The 19569-nt window shown below is 36.9% G+C and overlaps 1 protein-coding gene across 1 annotated transcript in view; it reads left to right on the top strand.

Moving 5' to 3' along the window:
- The window catches only part of CDH8 (cadherin 8), a 366357-nt gene extending 363285 nt beyond the window's left edge, over positions 1-3072 (top strand). Inside the window, exons 11-12 of the mRNA XM_036835108.1 lie at positions 873-1124; positions 2579-3072. Coding sequence (XP_036691003.1) covers positions 873-1124; positions 2579-3072 — 746 coding nt within the window. The remainder of the gene's footprint in view (positions 1-872; positions 1125-2578) is intronic.
- Positions 3073-19569: the final 16497 nt, after the last annotated feature.

Raw genomic sequence — 19569 nt, 5'->3', positions numbered from 1 at the left:
ATACACACATATATAGCTATAGTTCATGAGATAGGGATGAATGACAATAAAAAGTTCATTTTGGGGGTGAAATTTTGAGAAACATAGGGCTACCACGGGACCAATCACTTCTCACTGGCCAGTTCTACATCGAGCTGAAGTATGCCATTAAGTATTGCTTAAATGTCCTTACGTGTTGCTCCAGATAACCAATATACATTTCCATATAATTAATTAATACATTAAAAATGTACCACCTGCTCCTATGACTTTTCATCACTTAATTCTTATTTGTGTAACCACTAGAGGTCTTCTCTGCAGAATTTTAAAATATGTGGCATATCTACTCCAATTGGCAGTAAATGAGACTTTTGTTACATGTTAGTGTAAAATGCTCTAGAGCATGAGTGACTGTTTTTAGGTACCTGTGGGAGTCAAATGCATTGTTTTGTATGCCACACTGTCATATAGTCTACTTTTAACACAAAGCTTCTCAAACATGACTTTCAAATGTTATGAAATTCTGTCAAGTTTGCATTATCAGGACAAACGAGAGAACATTAAACTTATTTATGGGGACTTGGGGTAATTTGTGTCTTCTAAAAGGACACTTGAAGATCATTTTTGTAAAAGAAATCTTTTGCATTTACAAGGTGGTGGTAAAACTCCATTAGTTTATCCTGAGACCAAGCTCATTGAACCTGTCAGGGTGTGGATGTTTTGGTCCATGTCAATTGGGAAAGTGGGAAAGGGGAGAGGGAGAGAGCTGGAGTGGTTCAGTGGAGTTGGGATTGTCTTGAGGCTTGCAGAGGATTTATGAACTAGAAAAACAAGTGTTGTTTGGGCAGCCGTTTTGAAATGATGCAAACTATTGTAATTTTCACTTTTTCCAGATAATTCCCTCAGCATTTTGGCAAAGCATAATGGATTCAACCGCCAGAAGCAAGAAGTCTATCTTTTACCAATCATAATCAGTGATAGTGGGAATCCTCCTCTGAGCAGCACCAGTACCCTGACCATCCGGGTCTGTGGCTGCAGCAGTGATGGTGTTGTCCAGTCTTGTAATGTTGAAGCTTATGTACTTCCGATTGGACTCAGTATGGGCGCCTTAATTGCCATATTAGCATGCATCATTTTGCTGCTAGGTATGTATTTTCTTCATAGCCTAATGGTCACCATTTTTCTGGTTCATAAATGACTGTAAAGAAGGACAGAAAACCCTAACCCAGCCTAGAAAACCCTAAACAGCATTCTTTGGAAGAAAAATTCCTTTGTATATACTTCTCCAAGCTTTGAGGTCACTAAGAGAAGGGAAGAAAAAAAGAATTGTAATAGTAAATATTCAATTGGAGAGAACTATTCAGTGCCTTTTTTAATCCCATCACTGGTGAAAAGACTAAGCATAATGGTGGTGGAAGTGGGGATGGACCTTTACGTGGTTACAACAGCAACTATTACATAAGAAGGCCTCCAGATCTTCTGATACACACCAGTTTACTTCAATGGGGGCACACATATGTCCAAAATACTCTTTTATCTAAACAATGTATAGATTGGGTTACTGAGTCCATCCAATCACAAAACTTGGTAAGATAAAAACAAAGAAACCAAAAAAAACAAGCAAACAAAAAATACATTTTCTTCAAAATTGCATTGTTTCTCAGATATTTTCCTTGATAGTACAATCAAATTTAGATGAAGATTGCAAAATAAGGAAAAGTTTTTGTAACTTTTCTACTAAAAAATCCAATTATAAAAATGAGATTAGACAGTAGGAAGACACGCAAAAGGAAAGTTACATCTTATCCTGCCCTTAGATAAAGGTTATGTCAGTTTTTACCTTCCTGGTTACATCTGTTCTGTTCACCCAGCACCCTGGGTTGATCATCGTTTCCTGCCACATTTGTTTAATGTCATTAGCCCAAGTTTGGTGTGGCTGATCTGGCTAGTTTTTCATGTGTTCCTCTCCCTTCCCCCACCTTTAGGCCTACCTTACCAGATAGCGGAGTGCTAGCTTTCATACAAGAGAAGAAGTTGCCCATGCAAAGTTGACATTCACCTTAATATAGCATTTCATCTGTGAATGGACATTGTTTTATTGGAAAGAGTCTTGAAGGACTGATTTTAAAAAAACACAAAATGTACTGATTTTTAAAAAACACAAAATGTACTGGATATGATCTATTCAGCTCCTTTTTCTTTATAGAAGAGGGTCATGGAGCCAAAAAATATTGAACGACCTGCCCAAGATACACAGCAAGTTAGTTATGCTATCTGTGCTGTTTCCCGTTTTGTGCCATTTACTCTAGAGCTCCTAACGGTATTAAATGCAGCTTTCACCATAAATAGATGCAAACTTGTTCTTTTAACCCAGCTTCTTCATCACCATTTAATAAACAGAAGCAACCTGGAATAGTATTCACTCAAAATTCAATGCTCATACTTCAGAAAGGTATTTCACTTAATTCCCAAGTGAACGCATGAAAGCTACGTGCTCATAAGTTTTTAAATAGCGCCCCTCTCTCTTAACATAGACGATGTGTTGCTTGTGAAATTATATGTGAGTCTGGCTAATCGCTATTTTGTGTTTTTCCTGTAGTCATCGTGGTGCTGTTTGTAACTCTGCGGCGACATAAAAACGAGCCATTAATTATCAAAGATGATGAAGATGTGCGAGAAAACATCATTCGCTACGATGACGAAGGAGGAGGGGAAGAAGACACGGAGGCTTTTGACATTGCAACTTTACAAAACCCAGATGGAATTAACGGATTTTTACCCCGTAAAGATATTAAACCAGATTTGCAGTTTATGCCAAGGCAAGGGCTTGCTCCAGTTCCGAGCGGTGTTGATGTGGATGAATTTATAAATGTGCGGCTACACGAGGCAGATAACGACCCCACAGCCCCACCGTATGACTCCATTCAGATTTATGGCTATGAAGGCCGAGGGTCCGTGGCTGGCTCCCTCAGCTCCTTGGAATCCACCACCTCAGACTCGGATCAGAACTTTGACTACCTCAGTGACTGGGGTCCCCGCTTTAAGAGACTGGGCGAACTCTACTCTGTCGGTGAAAGTGACAAAGAAACTTGACAGTGGATTACGAATAAATCAGTGGGAACTGAGCATTCTGTAATATTCTAGGGTCACTCCCCTTAGATACAACCAATGTGGCAATTTGTTTTAGAGGCAAGTTTAGCACCAATCATCTATAAACTCAACTACATTTTAATGTTGAACCAAAAAAGTAATAATAAAAATAAAAAAGTATATGTTAGGAGGTTATAAATCTTGTGGAGTGTGAATTAAAGTATGTGGAGTGTCTAGAAGTCTTTGGATATTTGATATTTACCTGACCACCACAAAGATTGGGATCCTGGCTCGTCCTTAGAGAAATGGTTTAAAAGGAGGAAAAATTCAAACTTAAAAAGGTGCTTTCTTAGAAAAATGGACCTGCAAGAAATTTGCTACTGATATGTGTCTTCTGCAAGGATTTTTATAAATGCAAATGGTTTTTTCCCCTTCACCAATAAGGATCCCACCACAAATGATAAAGCAATACTTGGTCTGCTGTACACTCTGACTTTTTGGAGTTTTGGGAGGCCTCCTAGATTATACGGTACAGTGACCACACCTTGTACATAATTGCTGGCCCCATTCATCAGAGACTGAATAGCATCTTTAAACATTGTGTCGAGCCTTAAAATATTCACATGTTTGTAATCCATTCCAGGGTGGGGATTGCCAAATCAATAGTGAGAGGAGAGAAATCCCATTCAAACAGGCTTGTTCTCTGGAAGCAGGATTACTCATTCCCCCTGGTTCATCTTCTCCCACAAGGACACAAAGATAAACTGTGTCACACAGTGGACTACATAAGAGACAGATGATTTTATTGCTAGCGCGTGAATTTATTTGTTTAATCCTCGAAATAAATATTTTATTGATGTCCATTAATGCTTTTATTTATTAAGGTTGGTAATCTATAGATTAAGGGACTATATGAAAAAAACACTAAATTATATCCATTAATAATACTTTAGATTGTTTTATATAAATATATATACAATGAATGTTTAATACATGTACATTTTGATGAGATGAGTATGGCAGGCAATATTATCAAAAGGGAAGCTAATAGTCTCTTTAGAGTAGAAAGTGTTATTGTGACTGGTGATGGCAGGAACAGCATTTTCCCAGAGAAACTTTTGGACTGTTTTCTATTTTGTTCATAATCCTAGGATTTGGTGTTTTTACTACAAGCACAAACATCTGAAAGTATACTGATTCATGTGATATTTAAACTCTAGACTTTTAGATGCCTACATAATGCCCTGCCCAATAAACATGCTTCAAGTTGCCTCCACAGTTTTAGAGCAGGAACTGATTTGTACATAATTTTACTGCTTCTGTTTTTAGCACTTCTCTCCCTGATCTTCATGGTGATGCACAGAATGTCTTAGACTCCAAAAGAGAACAGCACTAGAAGATGTGAGCATATTCAATTTTTAATGCAAACCTGCCATTTAGGAGTAGAAAATGTATGATAAAACTCAAGTACTACATGCAGATCATTTTAATTTTCTACTTTGCTTTAATGCAATATTGTTTATTTACTCCATGTATTGTATTCAGAGAAACTCCTGTATTGTTTCCTACTTTGTGAAATATATTTTTATAAATACCTTTGTTGTCATCACTTTTTTTTCCCATCAGATGAAGATCGATGAACAGAGTCATCAACTCTAATTAGAATTCTAGAACGTTCAACTAAATTATCATAAGGATCACTTTTATTTGTAAGAGTCTTCATTATAAAGAACCAGAAATGATAAATGGTTTGGCAATGATCACACAGCAAGATACCAACAGGGACGTTAAAGAAACACAGTGTATGTAAAGGCTAGTCCAGCTGTGCCAGTTGGGTCCTCCTGGAAGCAAACGCTAAATCAGAACTAGGAGTAAAAGATAAAAGAGAGAAGAAACAAGATTGAGCAGGGAAAGTTTTCATACAGGAATGCAGATTTTAAAACTTGTAAAAGTAGAGAGATTAGGAAGCAGGATTTGACAAGAGAGCCTTAGACTGCAAAGCAGACCTGACAAATCTTTGCAAGGCAAATCAGGGATTTTAACAGGGTCCTGTTAGAGGAGTCTCTCATTGGGAAAAAATAGACTCCAGGTACTTCCCTGGTGGTCCAGTGATTGAGAATCCACCTTCCAATGCAGGAGGCGTGGGTTTGATCCCTGGTCAGGGAACAAAGATCCCACATGCCGCGGGGCAACTAAGCCTGTGTGCCACAACTAAAGAGCCCGTGGGCCTCAACGAAAGATCCCGCAGGCTGCAACTAAGACCTGATGCAGCCAAAAATAAATAAATATTAAAAAAGAAAAAAAATAGACTCCAGTTGCCCCGCCATCTCAGTCATTGGCTTGGGGCTGCCTGAGAAAAGTATGGCTAGAAACCAAAGGCACCAACTTCTGGAGGCTGACTCCACTGTGATTTTTATGAAGTTTGACTATTATACTTAGAATTTACAACTACCCAGTGCTCAGTGACTTAACTGACACCTTATTGAGTTTCTCTTGCCTGAGAATAGTTCGTCTTTAATGCTTATCATCATGGCTATTGAACACTTTTCCATGAAGTCAAAATGATGGCCCAAATTGACTTTAAAATACACCAGGACTTGGCACAGTGACTAAAGCAAATACTTGGTGAATGCAGATTATTAATGGTAGTTGTAGTAGTAACCAATACTAATATTCTGACTATCTCACACATTCTAAACCAAGGTGAGATTATTACTTCACTTATCTCTTGCATACCAGACTCATTTCTAGTGTACTTTTCAGTGAAATGGCATAGGTTAGAGACATATAAACATGTCTACCAAAAATTACACTAGTTTTCAGGAGTATGAAATACATATCTTCCAATCTTGTCAATCAATAAAATAATCTTCCTATGGTGATGTTCAGGGGCAGGAGATAATATCTGGTATACCAGTTGTCCAATCTTATCTCAAAATTTACTTTGCCCAGGAAGAGAGAATGAAAGTGTGGTTTTCTTGTTGATTTTCTTTGTCACCATCATGCTGACTCTTTGTGCTTAAAAGCCCATTTAAGGTTTTTTTTTTAATATGGAATCAAGTAAATGATACCATGTTCATACAGGGATGAACTATACTTTTAGAGTACCCTGAATTTAATAAAGATCTGAGGAATATACACACACACTCTCACACACACACCCCTACCTTGACTTCAAGTACTTTTTACTTTGGCAATAGAGTTGCTAAAACTTCCTGAACCAAAAGAGGTTGATGGGGTTCCTAAACTTTTAGGATTTGAGTATGCCATACACAACTCTTTAAATAATGCATTTTTTAACTTTATTAAAGTGACTATTTTTGTCTCTGTGCATTGTTTTCTGTCGCAGCAATACTGACATATGTCTTACATATTACATGTGTGGTTATTTGGCAGAAGAAATGCTTATTCAGTCCATAGGCATTTTAATGTGTCTGTAGGTCTTTATTGTGTCCCAAACATCAGTCTTTTTTCATTCTTGAAACTTATCCCTGCCCAAGGGTTCTCTGCCTAATGGAGAAGAACCAGTGAGTTGGAACCAAGTGAGACAATATTATCTCCCTCTGCCTACTTCACAAGTCAAGGTTCCTGCCTGGGGAACTAATGCACCCCTGGGTGACTGGACACCACATGGGATCAATTCAGCCTCAACCCTGTTCACTATTTGATCAAATCAAATTACAAAAATGTCTTTTAAACATCCATATATGTATACTAAAGAGTACTGAAGCCATTCTTTATAATAATCTTTTATGAGTACAGTAATAAGATTAAAAATAGTTTATAATAGGATGATTAAAATATGCTAGAAATTAAATTCAAGTTTAGCCTTGCCACGCAGAATTGTGATTTCTAGAATATGGACTTTACAGTAAAAGTGTTTTGGAGAAATGTGTGGGTAAGTGTTTGTATGTATATAAAATAAAACTTAGATTCACAGGCATCACCAGTGAAACAAGAATGCTGAGAAAGAGCCAAGTGTGTCTTTGGGAGAGTTTGCTTAATCAGATGCTTAACGTAAGACAAGTCTCTGTGTGAGACTTGTAAATCTCCTAGGAGCAGCAAGATTCCACACTGAGACCCAACAGAGTTCTGGGCTATGCTGAATTTTGGAGAAGGAAAAGCAGGTGCTGAGAGCTAAGTAGCCAATTACTCTTTATAGCCACATAAGGACAGGAGGCAAGTAGGCCTTTCCAACAAGTTGTATTATGGGATCACTGGCTTTGCAGGGAATCTCACGAATGTATAACCTTCTGATTGCCTTTTTGATTGAAAGTTCCATCTGAGATCAGGGAAGTGCAACCAGTAATAAGATTTCAAAAAATCCCATCACTGGCACTGTTGGAAAGGCTGAGCATGACTGAAATCCCATCACTGTCAGTCAAAAAATAAGGTAACAGTGGGCAGCACTATAAAAGTGATATAAATGCACAATTTAAACATGAATATCAACATTGAAAAGACTATACACATATATATTTTTATACACATACTCAAGTTTTTAGAAATAAATTTATATTTGCAATTTTTCATCTCCCAATCACACACTACCAAAAACCTGGAATGGTGGGTTTTTGTTTTTCTGAATCTAACTTTGAAAGAAATTGGATTGAAGGTAAAGGATTTTAAATGCCGGTTTCTATTTAAGAATGAAATAATGACTCGTAATACCTGAAATTAGAATGAAATGCATAACATTGTAAAGCTGGATTAGATTTCTTTAAATATTGTTTCTGAGGAGACAATAATTGTAGAATGTATTTTGCAAGGAATATAGTTTTCAACATATTTTTATTTTCCTCTATTCCAGTACTTTTTAAATTTTTGCTATACAAAGCTTCTTTGCAAAGTTACTCAGCTGGCCAGACCATGTTGCATGTACTGCTGTCACTGCTGTTACTGCTCTTTATGATGATTGCAGGAGACAGAAATTCTATGAGTAAAGTAGACGTTTACTTTCATTATTTTCTTCTTAGTCAACACACATTTATATATCACCTGGTATACTTTTTGTCGTTATTGTTTAAATGATATACTCTTGACATTAAAGATATTCTAGTCCCAGTATTTTCCACCCAGTCCTAGTATTATGGGGGTCATGCCACTTAAAATCCCCCTGACTTGATGGTCTATCTATAAGAGAATTGTGTCTCCTACAAATATTGAGCATCACCCTGCTCAAGAATCGGGTTATGTAGTTGATATGGAAAGATTACATGAGATGATGAGATAGCATCTCCAAACATATTTCTTTTATTTATACATTTGAGCTAATGAATCTCATCTAAGCTAATTGTCAAAGCATTCTTTTTCTATGGTCTTGTCAACTGTTATTTGCGTCAAGGTTTAAACTTAGGTTGGTCTGACATTAAAGCCCATGACTTTTGACTAAACAACATTTTCTGTAATTATCATGTGAAGCTTGTAATGATAAGAAATAGAAACTAAGTTATATACAGTGATATGGAAGAACGGAGGAGGAAGAAAGTAACTCTAAATGGGAAGTCTTCATGGAGAAGTTTTAAAATAAGATGAGAACTGAAGCAACAGTAATCACAGGTTTTCAAACACCCAACACTAAGAGGAGGAAATTATCAAAAGATCACATTTATAAATTAATGACATTTTTATGGACATTCAGAAAGATCTGGAAAGTGAGCGCCCATAGGAACTCTAGGTTTGCCTAAATTGAGGCATGTTTTGGGGATGAGAAAAATGAGGTTCAGAGATGTCTTAAGGGATTTTTCATGGTTAAATTACACTTCTAATAAGTGAAAGAGGCAGGAATCAAACTCTGGTCTTCTAGATCATTGCTAGGACTGTGAAGTTGTAAGTGTTTTTGTGTGCATGCTCCCCCCTCTTTTATTTATAGAAGTTTCATCTGGGTTGCAAGGCAGGTAGGCATTTGCTGGAGGAATTGGTGTTTGGTTCTCTCTTCCCCCAACTTGAGTTACCTGCCATCACCTGACACACATCTTGAGTGTAAGTATTATCTCTTGCAAGTATCTTTATTAATAGATCACAGGTACCTCTATTATTATCCACAGATGACAGAAGGGTTGTTAGAAGGAATAGCACAGGATGCTGTCTGAGAAGGAAAATGGTAGAAAACAAAGGCTTCAATGCACCCAGAGACTCAGACAAGAAAATAAAATGAAAGATCACTGAAGGTAAATTTTAATTCCTTCAGATCTCCTCTGTGCATGCAAAGATATCCAGGGCCACTCTGTGACTCCTCATAAAAATCAGCTGGGGTTTAACAACTATGGTCTAACTGAACACAACAGGAGTTACTGGGATCCTTCTCTCTCCCTAATATGTGCATTCACTCATTGTCACTTCACCTAATGTTATTTTCTAGGTTTTCTTTAATTCAACCTCTAAAGTTTGAGAATTATTACACATTTGTCAAGTCTAATTGTTTCATGAGTGAATGGACTATCTAAGCCCAAGGACAGAGCTACAAATAACCATATTACAAATAAACTTTAAAAAAAAGAATCTTTCTAAATTTTTTACAAAATATGTGCTAGATTCTATCATCATAAACCACTTGCTTTGCCTTTCTAAGACATGGAGTCGAATTGGATAAACAAATTGGATAGAAACAAATAAATAATAAAACATTAGATTTGTCTATGCTGTGGAAAAGGTAAACAGACAGTTCTATAAAAGTTCAGAGAAATAATATCTAACCCTGCCAAGGCACACTGTACTGCTAGAGACTATGTTATAGTGAGTCTTGGACGGAGCAGGTCAGTACACTGGGAGCATCAGGAAGTAAGGTCAGGCTAGGTCCAGGCACTTGAAAAGGAATTGTGCTGCTGGGATAAATCTCTCAACGGACTTTACTGTTAGTGCTTCTTACGATATGAAATTCTCCATATGACAAAACTTCCAATACCCTTATTTATTTTACAAATATATGCCTAAGATTTCCACTAATCTGAGTGCTGAGAATACAGCCATAAATGGGGCGGGATGTGTGAGGGGTCTGTTTCTTCAAAGACTTGATGGTACAGGAGAAATGTAGATGAGCAGAAGTAAGAAAAAAAAAAAAAGATGATACAATAGAACATAAAATGGATGGGACACTAGGTGTTATACACAGAATGGACAGAGTGATATTTGATTTGCTATGTGAAGTCACCATGATAAGAGCAAACTACAGTAAAGGTCTAAGGAAAAGTTTGTGTTAGTTGTTCTGTTGCACTAAATCAATGGGCAAGAAATGAAAATGATGCCTAGATAAAAGCAGATGAGGGTGAAAGTGACACAATATGATGTGGAGAGTTGGGCAGAGACCATATTATACAAGTCCTTGTTAACCAGAATAAGGAGCTCAGATTTACTTTACCTCAAAGACTAGGCAATTGAAGGGATCTAAAGGTAAAGAATGACATGATCTGGCTTATATTTTTAAAAAGATCACTCTGGTTCTTGCATGGAAATGTCATTATAGTAGACAAGAATGAAAGCAGAAACCCAGATAGGAGATTGTTGCAGTAGCTCAAGGAAGACAGTGTCTTGGCTTTGACTACTGAGGTAGCCAATGGAAAGAAAAGGAAGAAACAGATAGATCCAGATACATTTTGGATATAAAACTGACAGTGTTGGCAATTTCACTGGATGTGTAAGACAAAGAAAAGATGATACTTAAGTTGAGCCCTAAAATTTTTGACTTGAATAACTATGCCATGGGTGGGGCCATTTACAGAGACTGGGATGACTCGGTTGACAACCAGATGATCTGGTTGTCAAAACAGACACCCTGCCTCCTCTAATCACCCACAGCAGAGGGATAACAGAATTTAGAGTCCTGGGGAAAGCCCTACATGGAGTATGTAAAGGAACTTCTAGAAAATGTTACTATACTTTGATTCTTCTATATATCAACACATAAATGACACAATTAGTCTCAGGCAGAAAAAGTCCAGCCAGTCAGTCTGATTATTTTATTTCTTTAGCCTTCTAGAAAGGAAAAAAAGGAAAAAAGAAAGAGCCTCCATATTAATGAGTTCACTCTTGGCTGGCGTATGATGGATTCACTTATTGGAAATATTTCTTAATGGAAATGAAGAATGAGATCCTGAAATATTTATCTATGATTATCTTAAAGCAAGGGAAAAGGTCACATATGGCTTTATATTATAAACATAATACATTGTCCAGGAAGCATTCCCAAGGTGTCCTTTTCTTCAGAGTGAATGCTAATTCTCAAGGGAAGAAGAATTTTGGTCTTTGTGGTTTAGCTATGATTAAAAAAAAAAAATCAGAAAAAGACACACTCAATAAAATCTTTTTTTTATTGCCACTTACTGATAAGTCCATCTGGTTCTCTGTAAGTTGAGGAGCTTGGCACTTAATAAATGCTGGGTGCATAGAACTGAAGTGATATCAGTCTGGAGGAAAACATCTTATATTTACAAGTATAAGACATTCTTATATAAAAAGCTATTTTAAAAGGATTCATCTTACTTGTTATGCACTTATTATGCTATAAGATGTCATGGGGGTTGGCCAAAGACAATAAGATTCAATCCCTCTCTGTGAGAGCATCCAGTCTTCTGTGGTAGCATAACACAAATTTTTTTTTAATCATAGCATTGGGATTTGAAACAAGTTTTAGCACTTTCAAATTGCTATAGGAACACTGAGTCAAAATAAGTAATGCTTCTTGAGTTTTGGGAAAGGTACAAAAATATTTATCAACCTATGCAACCTAACAGAAAAAGTTATTCAGTTAGTATATAGGTGAGAGATGGAATGTACAAGCAAAAATAATATCACAAGTGAAAAGCAGGAGGGCATGACAGACCCAAAGAGCCTCAAGAAGACATAGTATGTATCTTAAAACTTGGCAGGGATAAACCAAGAACTGACCATTACAGGCCCACTTATTTTTCCTGTGAAAGATCAATGGAAGGCTTCCCTGGTGGTGCAGTGGTTAAGAATCCGCCTGCCATTGCAGGGGACACGGGTTCGAGCCCTAGTCTGGGAAGATCCCACATGCTGCAGAACAACTAAGCCTGTGCGCCACAACTACTGAGACTGCGCACTAGAGCCCGTGAGCCACAACTTCTGAGCCCAAGTGCCACAACTACTGAAGCCTGCGTGCCTAGAGGCTGTGCTCTGCAACAAGAGAAGCCACTGAATGAGAAGCCCACGCACTGCAATGAAGAGTAGCCCTCGGCTCGCCGCAACTAGAGAAAAGCCTGCATGCAGCAACAAAGACCCAAGGCAGCCAAAAATAAACATAAATAAAATAAATACATTTATTAAAAAAAAATCAGTGGAATTTAATAGTGTATTAATAAGAAATATCTTATTTTAATATGGTTCATTCTATGAATATAAAGATAATTTAGTATTATATTTAATTGACTATCAAAGACAAAAACATCATTGAACATTTATATAGATGCATTAGAAAAATTCTGACAGACTTCATGATCTACTTAATGTTTAAAAAAAGAAAAAAACAAACAAAAAACTAAGTAATAAGCAGAGATGGGAAGTTCTTTAAGTTAATAATCTACCCAAATCCTATAGCAAATAAAATATTTAATAGAGAATTGTAAGGTACATTCCTTTAATATGGAGATAAGAAAAGAATGGCTGTCCTCACTTCTTTGGTTCAATATAATACTGTAGAGCCTGGCTACCACCGTTACACAAAGAAAATCAAAAACAGAAACAAAGACTTAAAGATTTACGGAAAAAAGTAAAGAAGTGTCCTTAGTTGCAGGTGACATTACCATATACATAGAAAAGTTAACAGAATAAACAGACAAACTATTAATACTAAACAGAGTTCAGCTGAGTGATATATCATTGATAAAAGGACTTAAAATGTTAAAGATGTCAATTATTCTAAGCATCAACCTATAATTTTCATTCCATTACAATCAAAATTATAGCAGAATTTTGTGACCAACTCAACATCTTTTTTTTTTCCAGATTTGATTTTAGTAGTTATAGAGCTCCATTTTTCAACATAAAACAGTAAGACTAGTAGAGAGTGGAGGCGGGAAGGGTATTTCTCACACTTACATATAAGAAAGACTTACTACCAAGTTGTGAAACTAAAACAAGAAAACAACAACAACAAAAGCAATAAAAATAAATCTATGGCATTCCTGTTGCAGGTGCAGAAGCATGCTCAAGTACGTCAACTAATAATCAAACTAAGTATAGCCAGAAAAAATGGAAATGTGAAAACAATAAGCTATTACTTCAAACTCATGAGACAGGTCTAAAAAGGTGGATATGGCCAAGTATTGGTGAAAATATAAAAAATGAGAAGCTTCGTACAGTACATCTACCTTATGATCCAGCAATGCCATATCAGGGTATAAACCCCAGAGAAATTCTTGCACAGATTCATAGGTAAATATACATAATATTATTCATTCCACTGTGGTTTTTTTTTTTAAACAAGATGCTGAAGGCACTGTATTCATCTACACAAGGAGAATGGATATTAAGGGCTACTATGGGGCATTTAGAAGTAAAAAAATAAATTCACATAGGCCAACGTATATCAATTTTGAAAATATTGTCAAGTGAAAAAACATAAAATACAGAATGATCTTTATGGCACCATAACATCTATACTAATTAAAAATGGATTCACACAAATATACACTTTACAAAGGACACATATCCATGAATATTTATTATTGCATCACATGAGAAAAAAGAATGACCCAACTATTTGCATTTGAGTTTCAGTAAGGAAATGAATACATAAATAAAAATAAAGTAAATAAGATGTTTATTGTGTATGGAAAACAATAAATAACATATGTCTTGGACTTAGTGTTCAGTAGAGAAAAAACATTAGGAAGAGGATGAGTGGTGTTTTGATTATGAAAGTTCAAACGTGCTAAGAAGTCTAGACATAGATGGTGAACTCCAGCCTATGGGATTTGTTCTGCAGAACAACAGGAACCCATATGATTTTGATAAGTATTCTGAGTAAAAGTTAAATTTGCAAATATATTTCACATTTGGTGATTTGCTCCAACTATCCATCCCCCTCTTAGAGGTCACAATCAACATTCACGAACTAAAGACTCTTAGAGGGACTTACCTGGTGGTGCAGTGGTTAAGAATCTGCCTGCCAGTGCAGGGGACACGGGTTCGAGCCCTGGTCCAGGAAGATCCTGCATGCTGTGGAGCAACTAAGCCTGTGCGCCACAACTACTGAGCCCGCGTGCCACAACTAATGAAGCCCGTGTGCCTAGAGCCCGTGCTCCACAACAAGAGAAGCCACTGCAATGAGAAGCCTGCACACCCCAACAAAGAGTAGTCCCCACTCGCCGCAACTAGAGAAAGCCTGCAGGCAGCAACAAAGACCCAATGCAGCCAAAAATAAATAAATAAATAAATAAATTTATATATATATTAAAAAAAAAGACTCAGAAATCCTATTGCAATGAAAACGTTTAATCTGTTTATTCCAGGATTTCTAAATTATAATTAATTTTTTTAAACTGAAACACCAAATTCATCTTTCTAGATATGTGTATTTTGTGAAATACAATTTTAGTATTACTATTGGAATCAACAGGCAAATTCTGAGGATTTTTAAGAAGTAAAAGGATATGATCAATGTGTATGTATAACAGATTCACTTTGCTGTACACCTGAAACTAACACAACATTGTAAATCAACTATACCCCAATAAAAATTTTAAAAAAAGGATATGATCAAATCTAATTTAATTCCCTTCCTTTTGTTGGGGACATATTAAGGATACCATCATCTATTTACTGAGCATCTACACTGCACACATCTCTGTGGTAAGTGTGATTAGGAATAAAACAGTAGAAGAAATCATAGACCTTGTCCACACAGAGCTAATTGGAAAGAGAAATGTAACACATGGAGATAATTTGGTGATGTGCCCTACTGCATATGACACTGTCTCAGGAATGTGGGGAAGCTGTCTAGTCAATTGGTCTTCCAAAAAGAAAAAGCTCAGGGAAGGTCAGAAGGGCTAGAGAAAGCAATGTGTGAGAAGCTGAACTTGTCTGCTAGGCTTCCCTTCCCTATTTAGGAGAGGGGGTTTGTGAAACAATTACCTTTCCTAAAGGTTATTGCAATAGTCTACTGAATAGTATCCCCATCTCTGATCTCTATTATCAAGTAAACCTCCTAAAACATCACATTTAGCCATTTTTCTGTAACTAACCTAAAGAGGCTCCCTAATCATTCTTTTTTTTAAAATTGTTTTTTGGTTCAGTATGTACTTGTAGAACTTATTATGCACCAGGTCCTGGTAAAGCACAGCCCCTGCCAAAAAGAAACTTCCAGTCTGGATTTTAGGCATAGGAGAAGAGGGCCCTTATTATATTAAACAGTGACCTCCAAGCCAACAGATCCACTGAACTTTTCATTTAAAGTCTTCTCCCTTGCTTTGGTCAAGATAAGAGTCTCCCTCTTGTTTGCCTTTGTTGAAAAGACCCAGAAATGCCCTTCCCACTGGTACTCAGCAACACACATATTTATTCTTCAAGTTTCAATCTCAGTGTTGGGTATGTGGTCACAAGATCATATCTGAACAACCAGGAGTTAGGCAGAAGTTCTAGTAATAATGAAGAGGGTCTAGAGTGAATTATTTTTATTAATAAAGAAAATAGTCCTAGAAAGTTCAAGGGTTGGAGATGAAAAAGACTTAAACTATTTCAACATCTGCATTGTCTTTAGATAGCAATGGTTATTTTGAGGGGGCTAACAGAATACTAATCCAATTCAAGGCAGGCATTTATTTGTCAGGTTTATGTACATGGACATGATTGAGAGCTTTGAGTAAAACAACGATTTATATGATACAGTTCTTAGATTATATGCCCTTAAACATGCAATTGCCTCTCTTGAGTCCACTGTCCTCCTCTGTGAAGAGACAGGAACACACATCAGTTGCTTTCAAATTGTACTCCACAGAAACTTGGCAGGTGCTGCTAACGGTTGGGGATGAAGAGGAAGGTCACTGAGCAGTGTCACAGACTTTCCACCATCACTACCAGCATCACTTGATTTTAACTCTCCAAAAACTGGTGCTTTATTTATTGAGGTTGCAAGTAAACTACACCATTCATTCATTCATTCATTCATTCATTCATTTATTATTTTTTATGGATGAAAAATCTTTCTGGACAGTTGGCCCAACATTTTTCAAAACTCCCTTCCAATATTTATAAGCTTGTATGTTTCACTCAAATAACTGCATATTTAATTATGGCCAATAGAACTCCCCATGACAAAAAAAGAAAGGCAGAAAAATAATTCTGAAGTTTTCTAAATAGGGCAAAGACAATAGCAGAGTACTTATTTCCTAGTAAAAGGAGCATAGAGTTTTTGTTCTGTAATATTTTGTCTATGATATCAGAGAGACCATGTATAGGAATGCAGGTACTTTGTACAAAGTTGTCATGGCCACCATATGACTGACTTGAAAATTTGGAAGAATTAGTCATCAATCCTAGCAATATTTGCAGCGGGAGGAAGTGTTTCCACGTCATTGTACTTTACACTTTCTGAAATCTTTTTGAAAGGCCCATGTTGAATGGATGGAGTACTAGTCTTTTATAGTCTATCATTCATATAAGTTAGGTTCATATTATTTTTATATTTGTGCAGGACAATATTCTGGGATTGCAGAAGGTAGAAATCAACTTTGCTAGCTTTATAACTCATAATGGTTTTGTAATCACACTTCAAAATGATCACTCTCTTTTCTTTTATCCAATTCTGATAGTGCAGAAAGATGGCACATACCCAGCACCAAGATTCTCAGTGGGGAATTATAAACTTTCCTAAATGTACTTGTGGGAGAGTGATGAAGATGTCTTCAAGATTATTTCCTAAAATGAGTTAAGTACTCCATATCTAGACAGAGGTGTAGAAATAAGATCATTAAACTAATTTTCTCTTCTGCACTCACCAACTTACCACTCCAATCAAACCATGTAAAATCTTTCTGATCAATTGGGGAGAATATGGTGAGGGATACAGAGTTAAGAAATCTGAAATTGTCTCTTCTAACCATGCAGCTCACTTGTAAATGCAAATGTTTACGCCATGGCTGTACTCCAAGATGAAGGGCCTTCTCCTGGCCTATAAGGAAGAAGCTGATAAAGAGCAATAATAACGTTCTGTGACCCCACACTAAAATCGTTCCATGCCCACTTTTTCTGATTATTTTCTTTGTGGCCTGGTTTGTTGACCGGCTCACTCATGGCCCGATTTTCTCTGATGTCATGCTTTGACCTCTGCATTCTATTCTGCTCCCTACTCCAAAAGTGGGTAGTCAATGAGGGTGTGGTACAGCCCATAGCTAACCACAGCAATGAACGCACCAACATTCTTAGTCCTGACTGGAAAATGAGACTAAATAGTTACTGGAATTTGGAGACAGAGTTGAAGTTTTATGTGTAGTATAGGTGACAGGAACTATGGCAAAGAAAAGCAGTTGTCCCCTTTGATTTCGTGGAATCTCACCACCTGCTAGGGGACAGAATAAAGACATAAAAGAGAAGTAGACAGGAACAAAGGAAGTAGAAAGCTGCTGAACTTGATCAGGCATTATGGGATATTGTTTTCACAGGTTTCTAGGAGATGTCAATAAAATAAGCGCTATTTTTATCACCATTCTACAGATTAAGAAACTGAGACTCCTAAATGTGAAGTAACTAGACTAAAATAAGATCTTCACCTGATTACAAAGCCTGACATTCACAGCCTATGAGTGATGAATTGCCATCAGATGACAGTTCTAGGAAGGGCTCAAAAACATGATCTCACTTTGTATCAATAGGGTTTCTGCAAGATTTTTAAATCATCTCCACTGTGGCAGTTTTACAAACTTCTACCTCCAGATAGAATCAAAACATCCCCTGACTTTCCTATAACCCTCAGCCTGCTCTTTTCTCTCACCTCCGGCAAAATCAGGCTTTTACCCATTACTTATAAACAATTTGGGAAACTCTGTCACTTTTTGCTGGGGCTTTCATCACATCCACAGATAGCTATGTTTAGGACCAATATGTTCCAGCTTACCTTTCTTCCTGTGCACGCATTTGGAGAAATTCCACTTTGCCACTATAAAACTCAATCTGATTCAACCCAAATTCAATAAAATTCAATCCAATAATTCAAGAATGTTTCAATGTTTCTTACACTTATGACATAAGTAGTAACTAACTGTGACATCATGATTTCCAGAGACTGTGAGCCTGTGCTTGTCTTCAACTATTGCAAGAAGATGTTGTTTCCTGAATACACTTGGCAGGAGAAAAGGCATGTACCTCTGCTAATGATACTGGGAGATGAGACTATTAAATTCTCATTCATGGAAGGGAATTCAGCAGACATGTATGTGAAATAATTTTCTCTTTACCCACCTGGTATGAAAACCTTTGTATACCTACCTACCATGCAAAAAAAAAAAAAAAAAAAAAAAAGCTATTTGTTACATAGTTGCTTTTTCAGCCAGTGTTTATTGGGTGGCCTCATCTGCTAGAGGTTAATCTAGCAGTGTGTGTGTGTGTGTTTGGGATGCAACAGCTTAAACACAATGCACCAATATACACATATGTTGTATGTATGTGTTTATATATATATGTATACATACACACAAGCCCTGCGACCATAGCAGAGACCAACAGGAAGAAGAAAGACTCCTCTTCTTCTGTCCCGGCAAGTACTCAGCCAATGAAATGAAAAACCATGGACTCTTTGTTTACTATAGTCCTCCCAACTTCCTTTTTCCCTCTATAGAAGAGTTCTCCTTACCTTGCTGTGTAGGAACATGGCTCACCAAGTTTGCAGATCCTGAATTGCAAGTCTCAGCTGATCCTGAATAAACCCATCTTTGCTGGAGAAATATCTGGTAGTCTATCAGGTCAACACAAGATGGAGGCTGTAATCCAGAGAAGATGGAAAGGAATTGGTATTTGATAAGAGGGGCACTATTTTCTCACCTGTAATAAGAAGGAACAATGAATGGCCTATGCATTTACACATTCTAAAAATAAAAATAATAGTTTTGGTTTTTTTTTGGCCATGCTGCATGGCATGCAGGATCTTAGTTCCCCGACCAGGGATCAAACCCACGCCCCCTGCATTGGAAGTACAGAGTCTCAACCACTGGACCACCAGGGAAGTCCCTAAAAGTATTTCTTAAAATCTTATTATGCTTATAACTACTGTGCTGGACACACACAGGTTAGGAAGACCAATGAGGTCACTGCCTCATGGAACTTTCATTTAGTAGCCGTTTTAGACAGATGAAGGAAAGCAGAATTTCCCACCCCAAAATTTGCCTCTTCGGCATATGGATTATTTTAGGCTCATTATTTATTTATTTATTTTTCATTTGTTTCTTTTTCTTTCTTTTCTTGTTTTTTAGGCTAATTATTTTTAAGAAACAGCAGACATAGGAAAGCCTCTAAGAATTGAGTAGAAGTTCCCTTTTGTTAGAGACCTTTACA

Source organism: Balaenoptera musculus, chromosome 19 (genome assembly GCF_009873245.2).
Source record: "Balaenoptera musculus isolate JJ_BM4_2016_0621 chromosome 19, mBalMus1.pri.v3, whole genome shotgun sequence".
Classification (NCBI taxonomy): Eukaryota; Metazoa; Chordata; class Mammalia; order Artiodactyla; family Balaenopteridae; genus Balaenoptera; species Balaenoptera musculus.
This window is presented reverse-complemented; position numbering and strand designations above follow the sequence as displayed.